The 24,868-nt window shown below is 36.7% G+C and overlaps 1 protein-coding gene across 2 annotated transcripts in view; it reads right to left on the bottom strand.

Annotated features, from left to right (window-relative positions):
* CDK13 (cyclin dependent kinase 13) overlaps positions 1–24,868 on the bottom strand; it is a gene marked incomplete at both ends in the record, with an annotated part of 135,790 nt that overhangs the window by 49,922 nt on the left and 61,000 nt on the right. For both annotated transcript variants that reach the window (XM_080702003.1, XM_080702004.1), the window contains one exon: positions 928–1,117. In XM_080702003.1, coding sequence (XP_080558129.1) covers positions 928–1,117 — 190 coding nt within the window. The remainder of the gene's footprint in view (positions 1–927; positions 1,118–24,868) is intronic.

Here is a 24,868-nt window from a genome sequence, read left to right as displayed (position 1 = left end):
TTGATAGTATACTTTTTTGGTCAAATTATTCCCTAAACAATATAGTATATCAAATATTTACAAAACATTTACACTGTAATAGGTATTGCAAGTAATCTCAGATAAAATACTACACCATTTTACATGAAGATTTGAGCATTACAGAATTTGATAAGTGGGGGGGTCCCCCCTGGAACCAATCTCCATGGATACCAAGGGACAACTCTTTTACTATTACTATCATTATTATAACATAAACAGTACTAGTAAATAGTATTTTAAGTACTATTCAATTTCTATTTAGAAAAGTATATATCAATAAAAATTTTTATTACTTGGGACTAAGATAAATTGTTTGTTTAATAGAAGACAATAATGTTCAAGAACTAAATCAAATCCCTTAAAATCAAGAACTAAGTCAAATAAAAAACTAAATCAAATAATTTAATTTTCTAGCTCTTAGAGGGGCTAGGTGCATAGAATACTGTTGACTAAAATCAGAACCAGGCGTGCTTCATTTAAATTAATAAATAGTACCAATTACATGAGAATTATCAAAGTTCAGGTTATGCTATTACTGAAGTATTTACCATAACAGCAGACACATCTACTGTCAGAAAAGTTCACATGAAAATTGTCACAACTGTTTTAAATATTCTAAAATCTATTTGTAACCTAAAAGTGAAATTACATTAGCAGTTGTTAAAAGATCTGTCAAACTATCTGTAAGAATATCAAACAAAAAAAGACATCTACATATTATTTTATATACATTATAAGCTATTTAAATTAACTAAAATATACTTAACATAAGAGTCTAAAACTCTATGTAGTTAGCATTTTTGAATAGTTTGAAGCCATAAACTAATTTTTAAGCCTTTTAACAGAATCAAGGTACACAATATATAACATTCATTATAAACATATAAATCAAGCTTATGTCCATACCTATTGTTTAGAAGAATATTTGAACATTTAATATCTCTATGCAAAAAGTTCTTCTTATGACAATAATCCAGACCTTCCATGAGCTGCCTCATAAATGATTTTATGTGATTTTCATTAAAATGAACCAAGCCTGATTCTAGTAGTCCCATCAGATCATGGTCCATATATTCAAATACTAGATAAAATGCACCTAAAAATAAGAATAAATAAAAAATACTTAATTGTACAATAATTTTCTATAAGGTTTAATTTTAATAATAAAATATTGGTTGTGGGCAGAAATTATTCCTTCAAAAGAAGGGCTACTTTGACAGTTTAATAACATTCAATTTTATCAATAAGTATATCAATGTCTAAAACCATTTTCTTCTAAAGAAAACTGTTATGATAAAAATTAACTTCCACACTGCATAGTTTTGGCGAATTATTAATGTCAAATAAACTCTAATTTTACTTATCAAATTGTCTCTTAGCAAAAGCTGAAAATCAGTAGAGTTCGTTAAAGAAAATGAGAAAGTAGTTAAAATAATTTAATAAAAAAGAACATGAGCCCACATGGACTTTCTGTTAAGCTTTCAATAAACATATAGCTTATTTCTGCTTATGCAGTTTCAGAATACTTGAAAATAATAATAATTACAACTTTAATTTATACAATAAATGTAGTCATACTATCAAAACCTAACATAGCACATAGCTGACACACATATGCAAACTATATAACTACACTCATGAGATATTTTTAAAAATCTTAAAGGCTCAACAGGACAATCACAAGGTTCAAAGGCAACCTTAGCAACTCAGTGAGGCTCTCAGCAACTTAGTTGAGACTCTGTTTAAAACATAAAAAATAAATAAAAAATAGGCGGGGCATGGTGGTGCACGCTAGTAATGCTTGCTGGCCTAAGAGACCCTGTTTCCAAATAAAATATAAAATAGGTCTGAGAGTGTAGCCCGGAAGTAGAAGGCCCCTGGGTTCCATCCCCAGTACCACCAAAAAAATAAAAAATAAAATAAAATAAAAAATAGGACTGTGGATGTATCTGAGGTAGAATGTCCTTGAATTCAATCCCCATTACAATAAATAAAATCTTAAGACTTTCACAAATCGAATCCAAATCTATATTTTAAAAAATCACAAGCAAAAGTTTTGTTGTTGTTTTGGGGTTTTTTGGTAGTACTGTATTGGGGTTCTTGGAAGCCCTTCCACCTTCAGGCTACACTCCCAGACCTATTTTATACTTTTTTTAAATTTGGAACCGGTCTCTTAAGCCAGCACAGCTGGCTTTGAACCTGCACGATCCTCCTGTCTCCACCTCCCAAGTGCGGGGATTACAAGCGTGTGCCACCATGCTCAGCAAAAGTTTTATGTAGCAATTAAAAAAAATGAAAAGGCTAGCCAGGCATGGTGGCACACGCTTATAATCCCAGCATTCAGGAGGCTGAGACCAGAGGATCATGGTTCGCAGACAGCCTCAGCAACTTAATAAAGTGAGGTACTTTACAAACTCAGTGGGACCCCGTTTTAAAATAAAGAATAAAAAATAGTGCTGGGGGTGTAGATCAGAGGTAGAATGCTCCTGGGGTTCCATCCCTAGTACTGAAAAAAAAAAAAAAAAAAAAAGCTAACAATTCATTACCTCTACCTATAGAAGGAGAAAAACTATTAAGACAAAATGGCATGTGAACACAGATCATGATCAATTTCTAATTAAAAACAGCAAATAACTCTCTGTTTATTGTAGTACTGGGGATTGACAGTTTGAATGATTATGACACTGAGGACTGGAGCCAGGGGCATTCTTCCTCTGAGCTACACCCCCAGCCCTATTTTATTTATTATTGCAATTATCCAGGCTGTTCTCAAACTTGAGATCTTCCTGCCTCAGCTTCCCAACCCACTGGGATTACAAGTGTGGGACACTATGCTCAGCTAAGTGATAACCTTTTAAATACAACATCAAAATCATAATATGTGAAGAAAGAAACTGGTAAGTTATACATAGTTAACATTTAAAACTTCTCTCCTGAGCCGGGCGTGGTGGCACACGCTTGTAATCCCAGCATTCAGGAGGCTGAGACCAGAGGATTGCAGTTCGCGGACAGCCTTAGCTACTTAGTGAGGCCCTCTCCAACTCAGTGAGACCCGGTTTCAAAATAAAGAATAAAAAATAGGGCAGGGGATGTAGCTCAGAGGTCAAATGCCCCTGGGTTCCATCCCCAGAACTGCAAAAATAAATAAATAAATAAATAAAAGATAAAAACTTCTTTCTTTGAAAGACACCATTTGGGAGAATGAATTAAATCACAGACTAAGTGAGAATTTTTAGAAAATACAATTCTGATAATGACTGGTACCCGTATATCCAAAGAATTCTTGTAACTCTATAGAAGGAAAAAACACAGCTCAATTAAAAAATGGGCAAGAAGTCAGGCATGGTAGCACATGCCTGTAATCTTAGTACTTGGGAAGCTGAGACAAGAGGATCTTGGGTTTGAGGTCAGCCTCAGGAACCTAGCAAGACCCTGTTTCAAAATAAAAATTAAATAAATTAATTAAAAGGGCTAGGAGTTTATCTCAGAGGTGGAATGCCTCTGGATTCAATCCAGCCCTCCCTGTCAAAAGGTAGGAGATCTGAACAGACTCAACCTAAGAAGATACACAAATGACAAATAAACATGAAAAAAATATTCAATATTTTACCAGAAAATTGCAAATTAAAATGACATTCCATTACATGTCTTGCTTGTAGAAATCCAAAATGGTACAGACACTTTGGAAGAAAGTTTGCAGTTTTTTACAAAATTAAACATATTTTTACGAAATGATCCAACTTCTGTGCTCAATATTTGCCCAAGAGTTAAAAAAATTTTATCCACACAAAAAAACTACACGTTCACAGCAGTTTTGTTCATAATCATCATAACTCTAAGCAGCCAAAAATAAATGAATAAACAAAGTATGTTGTATCAAGAAAACAGGAAATTTTGTTTATTAAAATTTATAAGTACAAAAATAAATAAGACTTGCTGAAATCAGGAGCTTCATAATGTAGCACTGCAGACAAATGTGGAAATAAAAAGAAAGGGGTATCAACCCACAAAGGATAGTTTCAAAAGCAGACATAAAATGCCCAAAACTATTATAGAAAGTATGATAGGTTGGTAGTAGGTGACCCCAAACAAGCTGAATAAAATATTTATCCCCAAGTAGTAGTGTAGCTTGGAGGTAGAATGTGGAGTCCTCTATTTAAGAGAAAAAGAAAAGAAGCTGAACAACAATCTTTGCACTGAAGAATAGGCGCAGGAGTGACAAAGTATACAAGGACAGTCTAATAGCACTGAAATCCCATCTTTGTAGACTATAAAAATGATCAATTAAAGATTAAAGGTTAGGGCAAATTAGAAAGAAGATAAACTATCCAGGGTATGATTTTCCAGGCTAATATTTGAAAAGCATTACTAGCAATTCCAAATACCTTTACCTTATAAAAATGTGTAAGCAAAAAATAAAGTATATTACATCAGAACTCTTCCTTCTCAAATTGACCATTAGAAATAATTTGTTGGGCGTGGTGGCGCACGCTTGTAATCCCCGCGCTTGGGAGGTGGAGATAGAAGGATTGCACAGGTTCAAAGCCAGCCTTGCTGGCTTAAGAGACCCTGTTTCCAAATAAAAAGTATAAAATTGGTCTGGGAGTGTAGCCCGGAGGTAGAAGGGCTTCCAGGAACCCCAGTACCACCAAAAAAAAATTATAAGAAGAAAATTTAAAGATCATGATTTAAAAGTTCTGACCGCAAAACTAAAGAATGCCAAACTTAACTTGTTCTTTACTTAAGAAAACTAAGTAAAAGAATCACAAAGTCTAGCCAGGCATGGTGGTGCAAACTTGTAATCCCAGTACTTGGGAGGCTGAGACAAGAGGACTGCAAGTGAGAGTGAAGCAGACACTATGGCAGAACTTGGATCTTTGACAGCATCCTATACCACTGCATCAATCAGGCCTAAAGCCTGCGGCCCTATCTCTGGACTTCTTATCATGTAAGCTGATAAGACTCCCTTGTGACTTAAAACCACTTCAGCTGGATTTTCTGTTACTCTGCCAAAATCATCCTGCTACAATCTGATGGTTGATTTTATAAACCAACTTGGCTAGACTATAGTATCAAGTTGAGTAGCAAAACTAGAGTAGATGTTGTTGTGAAAAGGGCTTTTTGTTGTCGTCGTTTTTCTTTTAAGATACAGACTGAGCTTCCCTAATTAAAACATCCAAATTCTGAAACTTTCTGAGCACCAACATGACACAAGTGGAAAATTCTACACACCCTCATGTGATGTGTTGCAGTCAAAACCTAGGCACGTATCCATGCTTGTAATCCAAGTACTTGGGAGGATAAGACAAGAGGATCACAGGTTCGTGGTCAGCCTCAACTACTTAGTGAGGCCCTCAGCAACTTAGTGAGACCCTGTTTCAAAATACAGAATGACAAATGGGAATGGGGAGGGGCGGTAGCTTGGAGATAGAATGCCCTTGAGTTCCATCCCTAGTAACACAAGTGAAAAAAAAAATCTCGGCACATTAAAAACACTGTATGAAATTACCTTGCCTATGTGTACAAATATCTATGATACATAAATGAATTTCCTGTTGTCTTAGATTCTATCCCTATGAGCTCTCATACACACACACACACACACACACACACACACACACACACACACACACACACAAATATACCAAAACTCCAACAAAAGATTCTGAAATTTAAAACACTACTTCTGGTCCAAAAAATTTCAAGTAGGGGATATTCGGCCTGTATAATTAACATCTAAATCAAAAGATGTTCTGAAAACAGAAGACTGTCCTTCATAATACAGATGGCCCTCAACCAACTGGTTGAAAATAAGATAGAAGATTAAGGTATAGAGTCTCACCAATTCATGTGGGGAGGGAGGAGAGGGAGAGAGGTAGGAATGAGTTATGAGTTATACACAAAAAGCTATGTATATGTATGTTTTAATCACATTGAACCTCACTATGATGTATAACTACAATGCACTAATTTTTTGTGGGGGGGGTCTAAGCATGGAATCCAGAGGCGCCTCCAAGCTACACCCCCTGCCCTATTTTTTTTATTTATTTATTTTTAATTGGTGCATTGTAGTCATATATCAATCACATTGGAGTACAAGACTTGAGAGGATATACAAGCACACATCATCCAATCAGCCCTCATCCAGCCCCCATTCCATTCCCTCCCCCTCCCTAGATCCCATGCTTGTTTGGTGATTAACTTTGATACATTTGTTTATGTACCTCCTGCTTTTTGAAGAGGCTCCATCCTCTTTATTTGAAACAAGGTCACTACGTTGCGGAGGGCCTAAGTAGCTGAGGCTGTCCAAGATCCCCCTGGTCCGCGATCCTCCTGTGTCAGCCTCCTGAATGCTGGGATTACAAGCCTGTGACACCACACCCAGCTACTAATAAAATATTTTAAGTACTTTTTTTTTTTGCAGGTCTGGGGATGGAACCCAGGGGCATTCGACTTCTGAGCTACACCCCTTGCCCTATTTTTTTTCATTCTTTATTTTGAAACAGGGTCTCACTAAATTGGGAAGGGCCTCACTAAGTAGCTGAGGCTGTCCGGGAACCATGAACCTCAGGTCTCAGCCTCCCAAAAGCTGAGATTACAAGTGTGCACCACCACACCCAGCTTAAGTATATTTCTACAAAGAATATCATAAGCTGCACTTGGTGGTGCATGCTTGTAATCCCAGTGCTTTGGAAGCTGAGACAGGAGGACCACAAGTTCGTGGTCAGCCTCAGCAACTTGTGAGGCCCTTGATAACATAATGAGACCCTGTTTCAAAATATTAAATAAAAAATAGGACTGGGTTTGTAGTTCAGAGGTAGAATGCCCCTGAATTTGATCCCCAGTTCCACACACACAAAAAAAGGTTTATATGCCAAAGATGAAAAAATTCTATCTTCTATCTCCGGGCTGCCTTTGTACTAAGGGCTGCAACATCAACTCCTGCCACAATTTTTAATTTGCTGGCCAGTACTACAAATCCCAGATTGGACAGCTCCAATGATCTTGTGGCCCAATTCCTTAAAATAAATCTCTTTATATATAAATATATATCTAATCAGCTCTATTTCTTGAAGTAAAACCCAATAATTTTCCCCATAAGCTCTAATGTGTTAAGTGGTAACAATAAATGGCATGTATTTTAGAGTAATGATTTAAATAGTTTTTACATGAGAAATTGTAGTCCTAGAATATATTTTAACATAAAAATTGAGTTAAACTTTACCTCTTCCTTTGTAATCATTTTCCAATAATATAGCATAAACAATTTTCCTTATCCCTTAACTCTGACATAGTTTTTCTTTTGTGGCACTGGGAATCGAACCCAAGGGCATTCTACCTTGAAGCCTCCCAGCCCTAGTTTATTTCTTAATATTTTGTTAGGTTGCTGAGGGCCTTGCTAAAGTGGTGAGGCTGACCTGGAATCTGTCATCCTTCTTCCAATAACGGATGTGTGTCATCATGCACAGCTTTTCACTTTTGTGTGTGTGAGGGTGGGGGGAACTGGGAATTGAGCCCAAGAGCAATCTACCTATGAGCTGCACCCCCAGTCCTCTATTTTATTTTTATTTTGAAAGAGTCCCAGTCTCACTAGGTTAAAGAGTCTCACTATTTGCTGAGGCTGTCCTCGAAACTGTGATCCTCCTGTCTCAACCTCCAGAGTACTGGGATTACACGTGTGTGCCACCATGCCCAGCTTTTTGACATTTTTAATGGCTATACAACATTCCACAGCAGCAATGTGACATAGTTGTGTTCAGTAATCCCCTTCTGTTCGATATTTAAGTTGCCTCTATGTTTTCTTTAGTTTCTGGTATGAGAATGGAACCCAGGGCCTCACACATACTAGGTAACAAGTCTACCACTGAGCTATATCCCTAGCCCTTTTTATTTTGAGATAAAAGTATTCATTCCTAAATTGCTCAGTCTTGCCTCAAATTTGCAATTCTCTTGCTTTAGCCTCTGAAGTAGCGGGGATTACAAGTATGTGCCTCTAAACCCAGCAGATTCTATTATTTTAAGCATATTATAAAGAATATTCTTGTAGCTATATCTACATAAAATCATCACTACATTTTTTGTTTCCAAAAACAGAATTGTTAAGCCGGGCGTGGTGGTGCACACTTGTAATCCCAGCGCTTGGGAGGTGGAGGCAGGAGGATCGCACAGGCTTGAAGCCAGTCTCGCTGGCTTAAGAGATCCTGTTTCCAAATAAAAATATATAAAAAAAAAAATAGGTCTGGGAGCATAGCCCAGAGGTAGAAGGGTTTCCACCCAAAAAAAAAAAAAAAAAAAAAGAATTGTTATATTACAGGAAACATATTTTTAATAGTAATTATACCAACATTAAGTATTTACCTTGCATTTTATGTACCAGGCACTATACAATGCCCTTAAATACTCTCTAAAGGTTAGGACAATTTTTACTCTCCAATATTACATGACTATTCTTGTCAATGATCCTATACCCTGAATAACATTGTGAAAAATCTTTGCCCTTCCCCAAATTAACATTATTGTAATTCCACTGAATTCTCCACTGGTATCAGATCTCATACTCACGTAAATTAATGAAAATAAGCAAGCCAGGCATGATAGTGCAGACCAGTAATCCAAGAGGATCACAGGTTCAAGATAAGAGTCAGAAGTGCAGCTAGACTCTCAGCAATCTAGCAAAACCTTGTTTCAAAATAAATTAAAAAAAAAAAAAGGCTGGGGTAGAGGTTAGAGGTAGAACACTCCTGGGTTCAATCCCTAGTACAACACACAGACAAAAAAAAAAAAAAAAAAAAACACCCGAAAGATCTTTTTCAGAGAGAGAAAGAGGAAATCTGTATATATCAGAAAGCAAAACAAACTATAAGACTGCATTAATTAAAATAGCATGAAGTAATCCCAGTACTTGGGAGGCTAGAACAGAAGGATTGCAGGTTCATGGCCAGCCTCAGCTACTTAGTGAGGCCCTCCACATCCTAGTGAGACCTTGTTTCAAACTAAAGAATAAAAAATAGGGCTTGGGGTATAGCGTGGAGGTAGAATGCCCCTGGGTTTAGTCCCCAGTTCCACATAAACAAATAAATAAAATAGCATGGTATGGTAGCAAGACATACTAAAGAATCAATAAATGTGAGCGCCCACAATATATGGAAACTTTACACAGGGATAAAGAGGACTGAATACTATAAGATAAAAAGACTTAATATCTAATTAAAAAAAAGAGAAACAGAAAAAAATTGAGAAAAACATTTTTCTAAGTTTCCAGAGGACTGGGCCTTCCTAAGTCCGAGATAAAACTCTTTCCCTCGGCAAGAGTAACAGATGTGATGGTGCACACCTATAATCCAAGTACTTGAGAGACAGAGATAGGAGGATCTCAGGCTTGAAGTCAGCCTCAGCATCTTGGCAAGACCCTGATGGGCTGGGAGTATAGCTCAGAGGTAGAATGCCCCTGCGTTTAACCCCCAATAATACACACACATACACATACCACCATCAAATGAACAGACATAATAACAGAAAGATTTAGAATAAACAGAAAAAGAGGGATTAGCAAAAGTGGAAAACACAATACATTAATATCTATATGCATATAGATATAAAAAGTTTCTCCAAGCAATAAGAAAATGTCAAAGGAACAGGGAATTACAAAAGAAATGGAAAAAATATTTAGGTGTATGTGTGATATACATACATATGCAGTGTACTTTCAGCCATGTGTGGTACTGCTTGCTTGCAATCCCAGTATTTGGGAGGCTGAAACAGAAGGATCAAAGATTTGCAGCCAGCCTCAGCTACTTAGTAAGTCCCTTCCCAACTTAGTGAGACTTTGTTTCAAAATAAAGAATAAAAAATAGTAATAAAATGTAGAACTGGGGAATGTAGTTTGGAGGTAGAATGCCCCTGGGTTCAATCCCCAGCAACATACATGCATGCACACACACATGCACACACACACAGAGTACAATGTCAAAAAAAAAGTATTAATTCTCCTACCAGAAGGTCAAAAATGCAATAGTGTGTTTCAGAAAACTAGGTAAAGTAAATTCTGATTTAAAATACAAACTGGAATAAGTTTTCTTATACATTAATTTGGCTATAACTATTAACATAAAAAAGCTGTAGCATTAAATAATCCCATTTTTAGGAATGCATTCTACAAAAGTACAAAACAAATTTACACTAAATGATTTTGGCAAAGCACTGTTAGTATAAGCTAAAAACTAGTAACCTGGAAATATCTATACAGGAAAGCCTAAAAATTAAAATACAAATTACAGAACTATAGTCCCTTTATACCCTCCTCTAATGGATGTAGAATGACATATGAAGATGTCTATTTTATGGCAATTACATAGTAGGTCCTCCATTTTGTAAAAATTAATGTATAAATAATGCATACATTTGTTATGCACAAGAAAAAAAGTCTAGAAAGAAATTAAAAAGGGGAAGTCTTGGGTTTCTTCACTGTGGACCAGAGTATCTATCTCCTGTATATATATATATGTTTCTCTACTCATTTATGCTTCTTATTTCTGTATTTCCAGTGTTTATATTAAAACAAATATGTTACTTTTGAAATTCTAAAAATATCAAGGAAGAAAAATTCTCTTAAAACTACCAATTTTATGTAGAAAAATAAATCCAATATAAATTATTATTATAATAAGGCTATTTTTCTTACATTTATCTTTTCTTTATTGCCTTTTATGCCTTCTTATAGTAAGCCTTTTATGAGCTACAAAGGAGATGATGGTATACTTCTCAAGCTATGACATCTGGCACAAAACCTCCCAAACCTGTAACATTTGACTTTCAAAACACTCTAAACACAGTCGGGCGTGGTGGCGCACGCTTATAATCCCTGCACTTGGGAGGCTGAGACAGGAGGATCGCACAGGTTCAAAGCCAACCTCAGCTACTTAGTGAGGCTCTCAGCAACTTAGTGAGACCCTGTTTCCAAATAAAATACAAAATTAGGTTTGGGAGTATAGCCCGTAGGTAGAAAGTCTCTGGGTTCCACCCCAGTACCACCAAAACAAACAAACAAAAAAACTCTAAACACAAATTTAAAAAGGAAAAAAGAGACATGAATGTCTTATGTACACTGGATAATGGATCAACTATTGTGTAGTCTCTCCTTAACATGTCATATTAAGAGTGATATCCTAATAATATACAGGCTGACTCTAATGTTAAGCATAAAGAAAGAATGGTTGTCAGGGATGGTGGTGCACAACTGTAATTCCAGTACAGGGAGGCAGAAACAGGAAGATCCCTGGATCCAAGCAATCCTCAGCAACTTAGCAAGACCCCCAGAAACTTTAAAAAGATCTTGTTTAAAAATAGAAAATAGCCGGGCGTGGTGGCGCACGCTTGTAATCCCCGTGCTTGGGAGGAAGAGACAGGAGGATCGCGCAGGTTCGAAGCCAGCCGCGCTGGCGTTGAGACCCTGTTTCAAAAATATAAAATAGGTCTGGGAGTGTAGCCCGGAGGTAGAAGGGCTTCCAGGAACCCCAGTACCACTTAAAAAAAAAAAAAAAAGAAAAGAAAAAGGGCTGGAAGTGTAGCTAAGAGCTAGAATGCCCCTGAATTCGACCCCCAGGTACTAGAAAGGAAAGGAAGGAGGATGGGAGGGAACGAGGGAAGGAATTTCAGAGGAAAAAATACTTCACACATACCACATTTAAGACTTAACAATAACCCAAAAAGTATAATTGCCTCCATGTAATACACAAGGCTCAGAGACAGTAGAGAATTTACTGATCACAAAAATGCTGTGATAAAAGTAAAACAATTCCCAGCCTGATTAGCCCAGCCCTCTTTTCACCATGAAGAACAGTTAAATATTAGTTTCCTTAGAAAAGGCTCAAACACTGTAAAGCAGTTTCACAGCTCCTGTGCCCTAATGATGTTGCCACTTTCACCTCTCAACACCTACATTTTTTCAAATATAGTGTTTATCTGCAGAATTCTATCTTTATAGTGGTTATAATATTCTATGTCTGTTTAAGTATGATCAGCAATGACACAGCTAATCAGGTGTGACTAAAGTTTTTTGTTTTCTTGACAACTTCTACTACTAATAATTAAAAACTGTTTCTAAGCTTTTGGGAAAAAATTAAAAATGTCTGGCTCAATATTATTTTGTTTTTGTTTTGTTTTTGGTGGTACTGGGGTTCCTGGAAACCCTTCTACCTCTGGGCTACACTCCAAGACCTATTTTTATACTTTTTATTTGGAAACAGGGTCTCTTAAGCCAGCGCATGCAGCTGGCTTTGAACCTATGCGATCCTCCTGTCTCTGCCTCCCAAGAGCAGGGATTACAAGCGTGCGCCACCACGCCCAGCTTTGGACCAATATTATTTTGAATGTCTCATCTTCACATAACAAAATTACACTTGAGAAGCTGGACATAGTGGCACACACTTGTATTCCTAGTACTTGGGAGGCTGAGACAGGAGGATCGCAGGTTCGAGGACAGCCTCAGCAATTTTGTGAGGCTATCAGCAACCTAGTGAACTGTTTCCAAATAAAAAAGAAAACTGAGCTGGGGTGTAGTCAGAGGTATAATGCCTCTGGGTTCAATTTCCAGTAAAACACAGACATTCACACACACACACACACACACACACACACACACACACACACACACACACACACCACTTGATGACTAAAACTAAAATATTCATTTTCTTCCAAACCTTCATCTTCTAATAAAAAAAACAACTATTATTCTATCAGTGATCTAATTCTAAATCCTCACAATGCACCCACCACCAAGCTGTAGCTGTAACTAACTTTAAGGCTTATGAAATATAATTAAAGAATCTTCCTGCATCTTCTATTGCTTATGTAAAATTAATAGTCATGAACGGTTTATTTGGCTATTCAGAAGCAGATTTTTTTTATTATTCTTAGGTGTGTAGTACTGGGGATTGAACCCTAGAGCATGCTACCTCTAAGCTATACCCCCAGACCTAGTCTTGATTTTGAAACAATCCCACTAAGCTGTGGAGGGCCTCACAAGTTGCTGAGGTTGGACATGAACTTGTGATGCTGCTGTCTCAGCCACTCTAGTACTGGGATTACAAGCATGTACCGCCATGACCTGCTTAAATCTGTTTTATAAATATTCTTTTCAATTCAACCCAACAAAAACTTACTGGCCACTACCATAAAATACACATGTAGAGCAAGAAAACAAGATGCCTAGATAGTTTTTAATGTAACTCATTCAAATGAACATTTCTATTATGCTAAAATATTTGAGATTGACAACCAAGAATATTCTAATAAATATAGGCAAAGAATATAAACAGATAATAGATGAATAAAAAGTACAAATGGCCGGGCATAGTGGTGCATGCCTCTAATTACATTAGCTGGGAGGACAGGAGGAATATAGGTTGGAGAAATAGTACACACACACACACACACACACACGGCCTTTAAGTATAAGAAACAATTTCCATAGTAAATTAAGAACTGTTTAAAAGATTGAAGATGCCGGGTGTTGTGGCGCATGCTTGTAATCCCTGCACTTGGGAGGCTGAGACAGGAGGGTCACACAGGTTCGAAGCCAGTCTCAGCTACTGAGTGGGGCTCTCAGCAACTTAATGAGACTCTGTTTCCATATAAAATAGAAGATATGTCTGGGAGTATAGCCCAGAGATAGAAAAGCCCCTGGGTTCCACCCCAGTACCATCAAAATAAATAAATAAATGACTGAAGACCACTTTTTGCTTGTCAAATTGTCAAAGATCAAATAAGTCACTATCATGACTGGACAAAATACACAATAAGCACTGTACTGTCGTTTTTCTTTTTAAAGCAAAAGTTCTTTCATATTTTGGTTCCTTGGCATAGCGTTTAAGGGCAGCCATTTGGAGCACTAACACCTATCCAACCTCATCTTCTGTAACCAAAACCATCCCTCAGTATTTACCCATCTTAATTTATAAGGTATTTTCATCAGAATAGAGTATTTTCAGAAATTGGCTATACTTTTATTCCTTAAATAAAACCTATACTGAAATATAATTTGCATATCATATTCACACATTTAAAGTATACATGTTAGTAGCTAGGAATGGCAGCACGTGCTTGGGAGGCTGAGGCAGGAGGATCGCAGTTGGCAGTCAGCCTCAGCTACTTAGCAAGGCCCTTTGCAGCTCAGTGAGACCCTGTTTCATCACCACAATATATTTTAGAACATTTTCATCATCTCCCAAACAACCTTGTAATCATTAGCAGACATTACCCACTTCTAATTCCTTCTTTATATCTCTGACAAGCATTTACCGATGTTCTGTCTTAACAGATTTATTCTGAATATTTCACATAAAATAAAATCATGTAATATAGGCTTTTGTGACTAGTCTTTTATACTTGGCATATTTCCTTCCTTCCTTCCTTCCTTCCTTCCTTCCTTCCTTCCTTCCTTCCTTCCTTCCCTCCCTCCCTCCCTCCCTCCCTCCCTTCCTTCCTTGGTGTGTGTAGTGTGTGTGGTACTGGTGGTTGAACTCAGGGGCATTCTACCTCTGATATACTCCCAACCCTATTTCATTCTTCAAAAAATCAGGGTCTCACTAAGTTGCGTAGATCCTCAAAAATTCCTGAGGCTGGCCTCTAATCTGTGATTCTCTGGTCTCAGACTCCCAAATACTGGGATTATAAACATGCTCCACAACACCGGGCTTAGTGTAACATTTTAAAGTTCCAACAGCTTATATCATTTCACCACCACCAGCCCCCCTTTATTTTGGTTTGAGGATTGAACCCAGGGGTATTTACTTCCAAACTGTAATCCAGCTAGCTGTTTATATTTTATTTTGAAATAGGGTCTTGATAAATTGCCAAGGCTGGCCTACAACCTGCAATCATGTCTCAGCCTCCCAGATACTGGGATTAGAGTCATGTGCCATCACGTCTCTTTCTTAATTTAAAAAAGTAATCTATAACAAATTCACCACCGTAAACGATTTTTAAGTATACAGTCCAAGGACATTAAATATATCCACACTGTGGTGGAACTACTACCCATTTCTAGAACTCTTTTCATCTTGCAAAACTGAAAGTCTCTATCACACAATAACTTCCCATTCCCCCATAGTTTCTGCTCTTGGTAATCATTTTACTTTTGTCTATTATGAATTTGACTATTCTAATAGAATTATACATAAAATATGCATCATGTGCAAGAATTTTCTTCACTTTCAGAGGCTGAACAGCACTTCATTGTATGAAGATACATTTTACTTACCAATATTTCCATTCTAGGATTACCTCTACTTTTGGGCTATTGTGAATAATGCCACAATGAACACGAGCTTTCAAATATCTTGAGATGCCAATTTCATTTCTTTTCTATATATATCCAACAATTTCTGGATCACATGGTAATTCTATTTTTAATTTTCTGAGACGTCCCCCCATACAGTTTTCCACAGTATCTGTACCACTGTATATTCCCACCAGCAATGAGTAAGAGTTTCTATTTCTCTACATACTAGCACTTTTCTATTTTTGTTGTTTCGTTTTATAATAGACATTCTAATAGGTGTGAAATGGTATCTCACTGTGGTTTTGATTTATATTTCCCAAATGGCTATGAGGTTAACCATCTGTTCCTAAAACCATAGCCATTTGTGTATCTTCTTTGGAGAAATACTCAGACATTCTACTTTTTAATCATGGTCTCTTTTTACTTATTTTATTTTGCAGTAATGGGGTTGGAACCCAGGGTCATTCTACCTCTGAGCTACACCCCCAGTCCTATTTAATCTTTTGAAACAGGGTCAGACTAAATTGCAAAGGGTTCCACTAAGTAAATGAGACTGCTGTAAACCTGCCATCCTCCTGTCTCTGCCTCCTAAGTACTGGGATTACAAGTGTGTGCCACAATACCTGGCTTTCAGGTACTCTTTTTTAAAGACTTCTTTATAGCCGGGCGTGGTGGCGCACGCTTGTAATCCCCATGCTTCGGAGGCGAAGACAGGAGGATCACGCAGGTTCAAAGCCAGCCGTGCTGGCTTAAGAGACCCTGTTTCCAAATTTTAAAAGTATAAAATAGGTCTGGGAGTGTAGCCCAGAGGTAGAAGGGTTTCCAGGAACCCCAGTACCACCAAAAAAAAAAAAAGACTTCTTTATACATTCTAGATACAAGTCCATTATCAGATGTGATTTACAAATATTTTCTTCAATTCCATAGGTTGTCTTCTCATTTCTTTCTTTCTTTTTTTTTTTTTTTTTTTTTTAATGTGGTGCTGGGGATGGAACCCAGTGGCTTTCTACCTGTGAGCTACACTCCCAGACCTATTTTATGTTTTATTTGGAAACAGGGTCTCATTAAGTTGCTGAAAGCCTCACTACTTAAGTAGCTGAGGCTGGCTTCAAAACTGTGCGATCCTCCTGTCTCAGCCTCTCAAGTACTGGGATTACAAGCATGTACCACCAGGCCTGGCTTTTTATTCTCATTTCTTGATAGTATCCATAATACAGAAGTTCTTATAACCTTCATTAAGTCCAATTTATCTTTTTCTTTATTGCTTGTGCTTTTGGTGCCATCCAATAAAGTTTTACCCAAGCCAAAATCACTAAGACCAACAACCCTTAAATATAAGGGTTTATTTCTAGACTCTCAATTCTACCAATGACCTATAGTTTATACTAATGCCAGTACAACAATCCTAATCATTCTAGCTCTGTAGAGAAATTTCAAATGTAAAATGTGAGGTGCCTCCAACTTTGTTCTTCCTTTTTAAGATTCTTTTGGCTATTCTGGCTCTCTGAATTTTTCATATAAATTTTATAATCAGTTGGATGTAGTGGCACACACTTGTCAATCCAATTCTTGGAAAGCTTAGACAGGAAGATCACAGACTAGAGGGCAACCTCTGCAACTTAGAGATCCCTCAGGACCTTAGTGAGACCCTCCTGTTTCAAAATAAAGGACATAGGTCAGAGATAGAATGCGTCTGAGTTCAACTCCCAGTAACAAAAAACATAAAACTAATTTTAGAGTCAGATTACCAGATTCTAAAAAGCCAGCTATAGTTTCGATAGATCATACATAAGTATGTAAGTAAACTAGGGAAGCAGTACCATCTCAATTATTGTCTCCTAAGCCATGAGTATGGAATGCCTTTCAACCTTTTACTTTCCCTCATTTCAATGTAGTTACCTAGTTTTTAAGGCATAAACCTTGCAACTTTTTTTTTTTTCAGGTCGGGGCACTTGATCTCCGAGCTATACCTCCTGTCCTATTTTTTGTTCTTTATTTTGAAACAGGGTCTCACTGGGTTGCAGAGGGCCTCACTAAGTAGCTGAGGCTGTCCATCTGCGAACTGCAATCCTCTGGTCTCAGGTTCCCAAATGCTAGAATTACAAGTGTGCACCACCACGCCTGGCTTTGCAACTTATTCTTGTTAATTTATTCCTAGGGATTTTATTCCTTTTTAAGGCTATATATTTAGCTGTTTTCTTAATTTCACTTTGGATTGTTGATTACTTGTATATAGAACTGATTTTTATATATTGATCTTATAGCCTGCCACCTTACTAAACACTTCCAGACCTATATTATACTTTTTATTTGGAAACAGGGTCTCTTAAGCCAGCACAGCTGGCTTCGAACCTGCACGATCCTCCTGTCTCCGCCTCCCAAGCGCGGGGATTAAAAGCATGCACCACCATGCCCGGCTTACTTCTAATATTTTTTTATTACATAGAATTTTCTATATTATGTGCATATGTTCATACACACAAGGACAAAAAACTAAAGTTTTATTTTTTCTATTCCAATCTAAATACCTTTTATTTCATCTTCTGACCTATTAATTCTAGCTTCAGTCGAGTATTAAACATAAATAGTAAAAACAGATATCCTTATTTCTCATAGATGCCTTAATCAATTGAGACTGTTCCCTCCTCTTCTTAAGATGCTGGGTGTACTATCCTATATTGGGGAGAACACAGTAGCCCTCCCTGATTCCTAGTTTTCTCTTTCCACAGATTCAGTTAACACCAGTCAATTGTGGTCCAAAAATATTGCTGGAAATTTCCAGAAATAAGGAATTATTAGGCTTAAAACTGCACCTTGTTCTGAGTAGAATAATGAAATTTTGCACTGTCTATTCTTCTGGACATGAATCATCTCTTTGCCCATAGTGTATAAGGTACTTGCCCATTAGTTATGTATGTGTGGAGAAAAGCAGAGTAAATACAGGATTTGATACTACCCATGATTTCGGGCATCCATTGGGGGAATTGAAATGTATCCCACAGAGATAAAGGAGGACTATTACAAATTGGTACCTTGACTCTGGGAAACAACTAGATAATATGTGCTGAGAAATTTCATAGTATGAAGCCTTTGATCCATTATTTCTATTCTTAGTGACCTACTTAAGGGAACAGGGGTGAAAAGAGTTTTATGCCTCAGAACCTTCAGAATGGAAGGAAATTTGATTAAAATACCTACAGACCCAGTGGCTTATAGGACTGATGGAATATATGCTCATTATAAGATAAATCCTCCTCATTATTCCATTTCTAACCAAACTACCAAACGAGTATTTATCAGGACTTTTTCTAGCAGATAGTCTCTATTTTAAAGGTATATGAATTGCTATGAGTATCTGCTGAAATCTAAAGCATTAAAACTGCAATATAGGTAACTGTAGGGAAATATATAACAGAGGAATAAAATATAATTCACTAGGGTTACATAGGCCATTTCAAAAAGCATGTTATTAAATAAGATTCAATGAAAAGAAGCAAAACCTCTACCTAGTAATAAATATTCATATATATGTAAGAAAAGAGACACTAAGAAAAATATGGAAAAATGATGGTAAAAATATCTCGATCATTTTATTTTCTTCTTTACACTATTTTCCAAGTTTACAACAATAAACATTACTTTATAATTAAAAAAAGAAAACCTCAACAGTCTTATTTTTCCTTCTCAGCTCCATTTAAAACAAGACTTAAACTCTACCTAGTAGTAGTGGCCACACAAAAAGAAATAGGATTTTTAAACTAAGAATCCCTGACCTGATAAATTGGAAATTTCACATAAAATTCCAGATGCAAATAAAATATAAAACTGTGACCATTTTGTAAGTTTTATCTTTTATGTGACATAATGAATAACAGAATATAGGCAGCTGCAGTATAAAAAAATTTAAAAACTTATATGTAGCTTCACCCTGCTTCTACATGTTGTTGGAGGACCTCCTGGTATAGAAGCATTTTAATTTCATAAAAATAACCTGAAATTCATTTTGTTTTTTAAGTTTAAAAAAAGAGCTGGGCATGGTGGTGCACACTTGTAATCCCAGCATTTGGGAGCCTGAGACAGGATTAAGGACAGCCTCATCTACTTTATTGAGGCCCTTTGCAACTCAGTGAGTCCCTGTTTCAAAATAAAGAATAAAAAATAGGGCTGGGGGTATAGCTTGGAGGTAGACTGTTCCTGAGTTCCATCCCCAGTACTGGGAAAAAAAAAAAAGAAAGAAAAAGAAAAGAAAGAGACATAGTTTCCAGTGGCTAAGAACAGACCCCTTAGTAAAGCTCTTTTACTTATTTGGTAGGTTCCACAAACCTCCATTGCTTAATTTTTTTTACTTGATTTGAAATTCAATACCTAAAACTGAAGTTCCAACAAGTACAGGGTTGAAACTCAATTAACTCAATCTACAATTAAAAAGTCCTAGAAAGAAGCAGATTTATCATTCCTATATTAGTATTTTAGATCTAGCAGTTCAGACCCTTCTGGCTCCCAAAAACTAAACTGAGTCATAAACAAGATTTTTAAAAAAAAATCCACAATATATAGAGCATTATTTAATGCAGATGAAGGAAACATTCTATAGTTTCACTATCCAAAATACAGCCAATAGCTACAGGTATCTACAGAGCACTTTAACAGCTAATGAAATTTAAGCCATTAAACAGCTTGTATCTAATTTTCATTTAGATAGCCACATGTCTCAGTAGCTACTTTACTAATCAGTTTAAGTCTAGAACCAGGCACAATAACCATCTATGGAATGAAAGAATGAACACCTCAATGTTCCTCTCCTACCAAAACAGAAGTTCATATTTTTAAGAAAATGAGATAGGAAAACCAAGCATGGTGGCACACACCTGCGATTCCAGAACTTGGGAGGCCGAGGCAGAAAGACTGCAGGTTTGAGCTAACATGTGGTAACTTAGCAAGACCCTATTTCAAAATAAAGTGTGGGGAGCCATTAAGGTTTCCCCCTTATCTTTACTAAAAGAATATTTCTGACTGTCCTTTGCTCAGCTGACTGTCCTTTGCCCAGAGTCAACAAGGTTTAGGGTCATGGAAGGTTCAAAGTAATTAAGGTCTGAGAGAAGATCAGGTGGTGATGGCAAGAGGGTATTGATTGACCTGCCCGTGATGTAAGTACTTTGGATATGTCATTATTGTATTCCACTGTAAAAAAAAAAAAACTCTATAAATACCACAAGAGAAATAAACCCGGGGTCGGCCCAATAGAGATTTGCGAACCTCCCATGCTTCAAGAGAAATAAACCCTGGATCGGTCAGTAGAGATATCAACCCAGGAGTAGACTGGCGATCCTTCCATTCTTGAATTAAATTGTTTGAATTGAATTCTTAGAACTGAATTCTTTTGCCAGGCGTGGTGGCTCACGCTTGTAATCCCAGCTCTTGGGAGGCTGAGACAAGAGGATCGCACAGGTTCGAAGCCAGCCTCAGCTACTTATTGAGGCTGTCAGCAACTTAGTGAGACCCTATTTCCAAATAAAATATAAAATAGGTCTGGGAGTATAGCCTGGAGGTAGGAAGCCTCTGGGTTCCACCCCCAGTACCACCACCACCAAAAAAAAAAAAAAAAAAAAAAAAAAAAAATTGAATTCTTTCATCCTCACTCCTCTTTTCAGAACCCATACTTTTGCCAGCGGGCTCTGGCAATAAAGAAATAAAATAGGGGATAAAGTTCAGAGGTAGAACACTCCTGAGTTCATTCCCCAGTGCCACAATGGAAAAAGAGGTCATTTTGAAGTTCAGTATTCTTTAGAGAAGAGGTGGTGATTTTTCATTGCCTTATAAAGTTACCAGAATGCCCTCTTCTCTTGTTTTTTAAATTGTACCCACATACTTTCCCACATCTATATTTAATTATTCAAATTTAATAACAAAGTATGTGCATACTATGAAATACAAAGCAAAATATAATGCAGTCCTTGCCCTTTAGAAAATCAGTAGGAATTAAGAAATAAAAACATACATGTTGAAATAGAAAATATTACTACAGAACCATGAATAATATGCAGTCCTCGTATAGGAAGCACCTAATACTCCATGTAGGAATTAGGGACTCTCAAAGAACTGACATTTGAGATCCCTGGGCCAATGGTGACATGTGCCACTGCATTTACTATAGAATACTGCTCTCTTGAGTTTTAAGAAAATTCTATATTTTCACCTTTCTACATTTTCATTGCTGCATTGTAATTACAGACCATGGTAAGACTCAAAGTGGTGCAAACACATGTACATGGTGCATGTTGTTTCCCTCTACAACACAATTTCCTCCCTACCTCCCCATATGTTAGTGAGATTGCCAGTGAGACCTTCACATATGGACATAGTATTAATTTAACTATTTCATCAATTCTCCTTTTTTCATTCCCTACCTCCTTCCTCCAATCTCCTTCCATTTTTCTCTCATTTATCTAAAGTTCTTTTAGTTTCCTCTTTTCTCTCTAGCTTCCACCTGAGAAACAACATATGACCTGTCTTTCTGTGACAAGCTGATCTCAATTAGCATAAAATTTTTTAGTCCCATTCACTTTCCTGCAAATGACTTTTCTTCCCCCTCCTTGTAGTACTGGGGATTGAACTGACTCTGTGCTATAACCCAGGCCCTATTTAAAAAAAAAACATGGTCTGAGTTGCAGAGGGAGGGCCTCACTAAACTGCTGAGGCTGACTGTGAACTTGCATTCCTCCTGTCTCAGCCTTCCAAGTACTGCAAAAAATAAAAAATAAAAGGATTATAGTTATAGTCATGTGACACCGTGCCCAGCTAAATGACATAATTTGTTCTCCTTTATGAATGAGTAATCCATTCTGTATATATACCATATTTTCGTTATCTATCCTATTGCTGACAGACACCTAGATCAATCAGTTCTATAATTTGGCCCTTGTGAGCTGTGCTGGTTTCTTTAATATGGATATCCATATATCACTACAGTATTCTGACTTTAATTTTTTTGAAAAAATACCAAGAAGTGATATAACTGGGTCATATTCCTAATCTTCTGAAGAACCTCCAGACTGATTTCTACAGTGGCTGTACTAACCTGCTATCCCACCCCACCAACAGTGTATAAAAATTCCTATTTTCCCACATCCTCATCAGCATTTATTATTGTCTGTATTCTTAATGACAGCAATTATTTATTTTTTGTGTGTGTGGTACTGGGGTCCTGGAAGCCCTTCTACCTCCGGGCTACACTCCCAGACCTATTTTTATATTTTTATTTGGAAACAGGGTCTCCTAAGCCAGCGCGCGAGGCTGGCTTCAAACCTGCGCGATCCTCCTGTCTCTGCCTCCCAAGCGCGGGGATTACAAGCGTGCGTCACCACGCCCAGGTAATGACAGCAATTCTAACTGAACTTAGATGGAATCTCAGGGTGATTTTGATTTGAATTTCCTGACTGCTAATGAAATTGGATTTTTAAATATATTTCTTGGTCATTTGTATTTCTTCTTTTGATTCATGTCTATTCAACTTAATTCCCCATTTTTGACTGAGCTATTACTGTTAAAGTTTTTTTTAAGATTTTTATATCTTCTAGATATTTATCTTCTTTCAGGAGTCCTGGCAAAGATTTCCTCCCATTCTGTATGTTTTCTCATCAGACTTTTGTTTCCCTTGCTGCACATAAGTTTTTTTAATTTGATGTCATTCGGGTTATTATCAATTTTACTTCTTGAGCTTTACTAAAAAAGTTTCTATAAGTGCCTACATGTCAAAGAGTTGGCTCTATGTTTTCTTCTAGAAATTCCAAGAAGTTTCTAATATCTATGTCTTTGATCAACCTGAGATGACTCTTGTGCAAGGTGAAGGGGTGTGAGGGGCAAATTCCATTCTTATACATATGGATAGCCAATTTACCCAGTATGATTTGTTGAAAAGGCTCTTTTCCAGCACATGTTTTTGGCTTTTTCAAATCAACTGGCTATAAGAATGAGGATTTGTTTCTCTATCTTCTATTCCATTGGTCTATGTGTAGTATTCTAGTGTCAATATCATGCTGCTTCTGTCACTACAGCTCTGCCGTATAATTTAAAATCAGGTATTGTGATACTTCCAGCATGAGTCTTATTGCTCAGAACTGCTTTGACTATTCTGGGTCTTTTGTTTTTCCATATGAATTTTAGACTGCTTTTTCTAGCTTCATGAAGAGTAACAGTGATGTTTGGATAGGGATTGTACTAAATCAATAGATCACTTTTGGTAGTATAGCCATTTTTCTGGCCTATTTATTCTGCCTATCAAGGAACATGTATCGTTAACCTCCTTAGTATATTTAACATGAATGAGTGCTAGATTTTGTCAAATGCTTTTCTGTATCTATTGAGATGATCATGTGATTTTTCTTTGGTTCTAATTATGTGATGAATTACATTTACTTACTTGTGTGTAAGCTGAACCAGCCTTGCATCCCTGAAATGAAAATAACTAGTCATAGTGTACAATTTTCTTAAAACTTAAGAGTAATCAAATTCTCTCAATATACAAACATTTATATTGAAAGTATTATAGCTAAATGAAAGTATTATAGCTAAATGAATGTTTACATAATAATCATAGTATGGGTTTTGGTTTTCCAGGATACATGGCAATTATTTTAAGAGCCAAAACAAACTTTTGTTGGAATTATATGAGTAGGTTTTTTTTTTTTTAATCTGAATACTAAAGTATTAGAGGACAAGAGCCTTGGCAAGTAGTAAGATTCTCATGAACCTAGCAAGACCCTGTTTCAAAATAATATTAAATAGTGCTGGCACTGTAACTTGGAGGTGAAACTCCCCTAGGTTCAATCCCCAGTAAAACACACACACACACACAAAAATTAAAAATCAAACAAAAAAGGTGGGACTGCCTGAAGATGAAAATTATATACAGAAAAAAAACGTCTTCAGCATTTGTAAATCTTTGTACAAAATATACCCATGATTTGGTGTACCATTCAATCCTCTTTGTTTAATGTTTTTTAAATGGGCATGGTAGCACACACCTATAACCTTAGTTACTTAGAAGGCTGAGACAGAAGGAACAAAGGTTCAAGACCAGCCTCAGCAATTTAGCAAGGCCCTCAGTAACTTGGCAAGACCTTATTTCAAAATAAAAAGGGCTAGGGGGTAGAGGTAGAATTCCCCTAAGCTCAATTCCTAGTACCACAAAGTTAACTTATTAATATTTTTATTGACACATAAAAGTATGCATATTTATGGGCTACTATGTGGTGTTTCAATACATGTATACATTGTGTAACATTAAAATCAGGATAATCTATCTCCTCAAACATTTATCATTTCTTTGTGGGGAAACTTTCAAAATCTTTTTATCTATTTTGAAATATACAGTTACTCATAGTCACTATTCTGTACACTAGCACATAAGAGCTTATTTCTATTAACTGTATTAATCTTTCTTCATTCCCTATTCCCATCTCACTGTGAGCCTTATTCTAATCTCAACTTTTTGTGAGATCATGCAATATTTACCTTTCTGTGCCCTATTTATTTCACTTAACATAATGTCCTACAGTTCTGTCC

This window comes from Muscardinus avellanarius (assembly GCF_963383645.1).
Source record: "Muscardinus avellanarius genome assembly, chromosome: 9".
Classification (NCBI taxonomy): domain Eukaryota; kingdom Metazoa; phylum Chordata; class Mammalia; order Rodentia; family Gliridae; genus Muscardinus; species Muscardinus avellanarius.
Note: the sequence above shows the minus strand (reverse complement) of the source record. Positions and strands in the feature narration are given on the sequence as shown.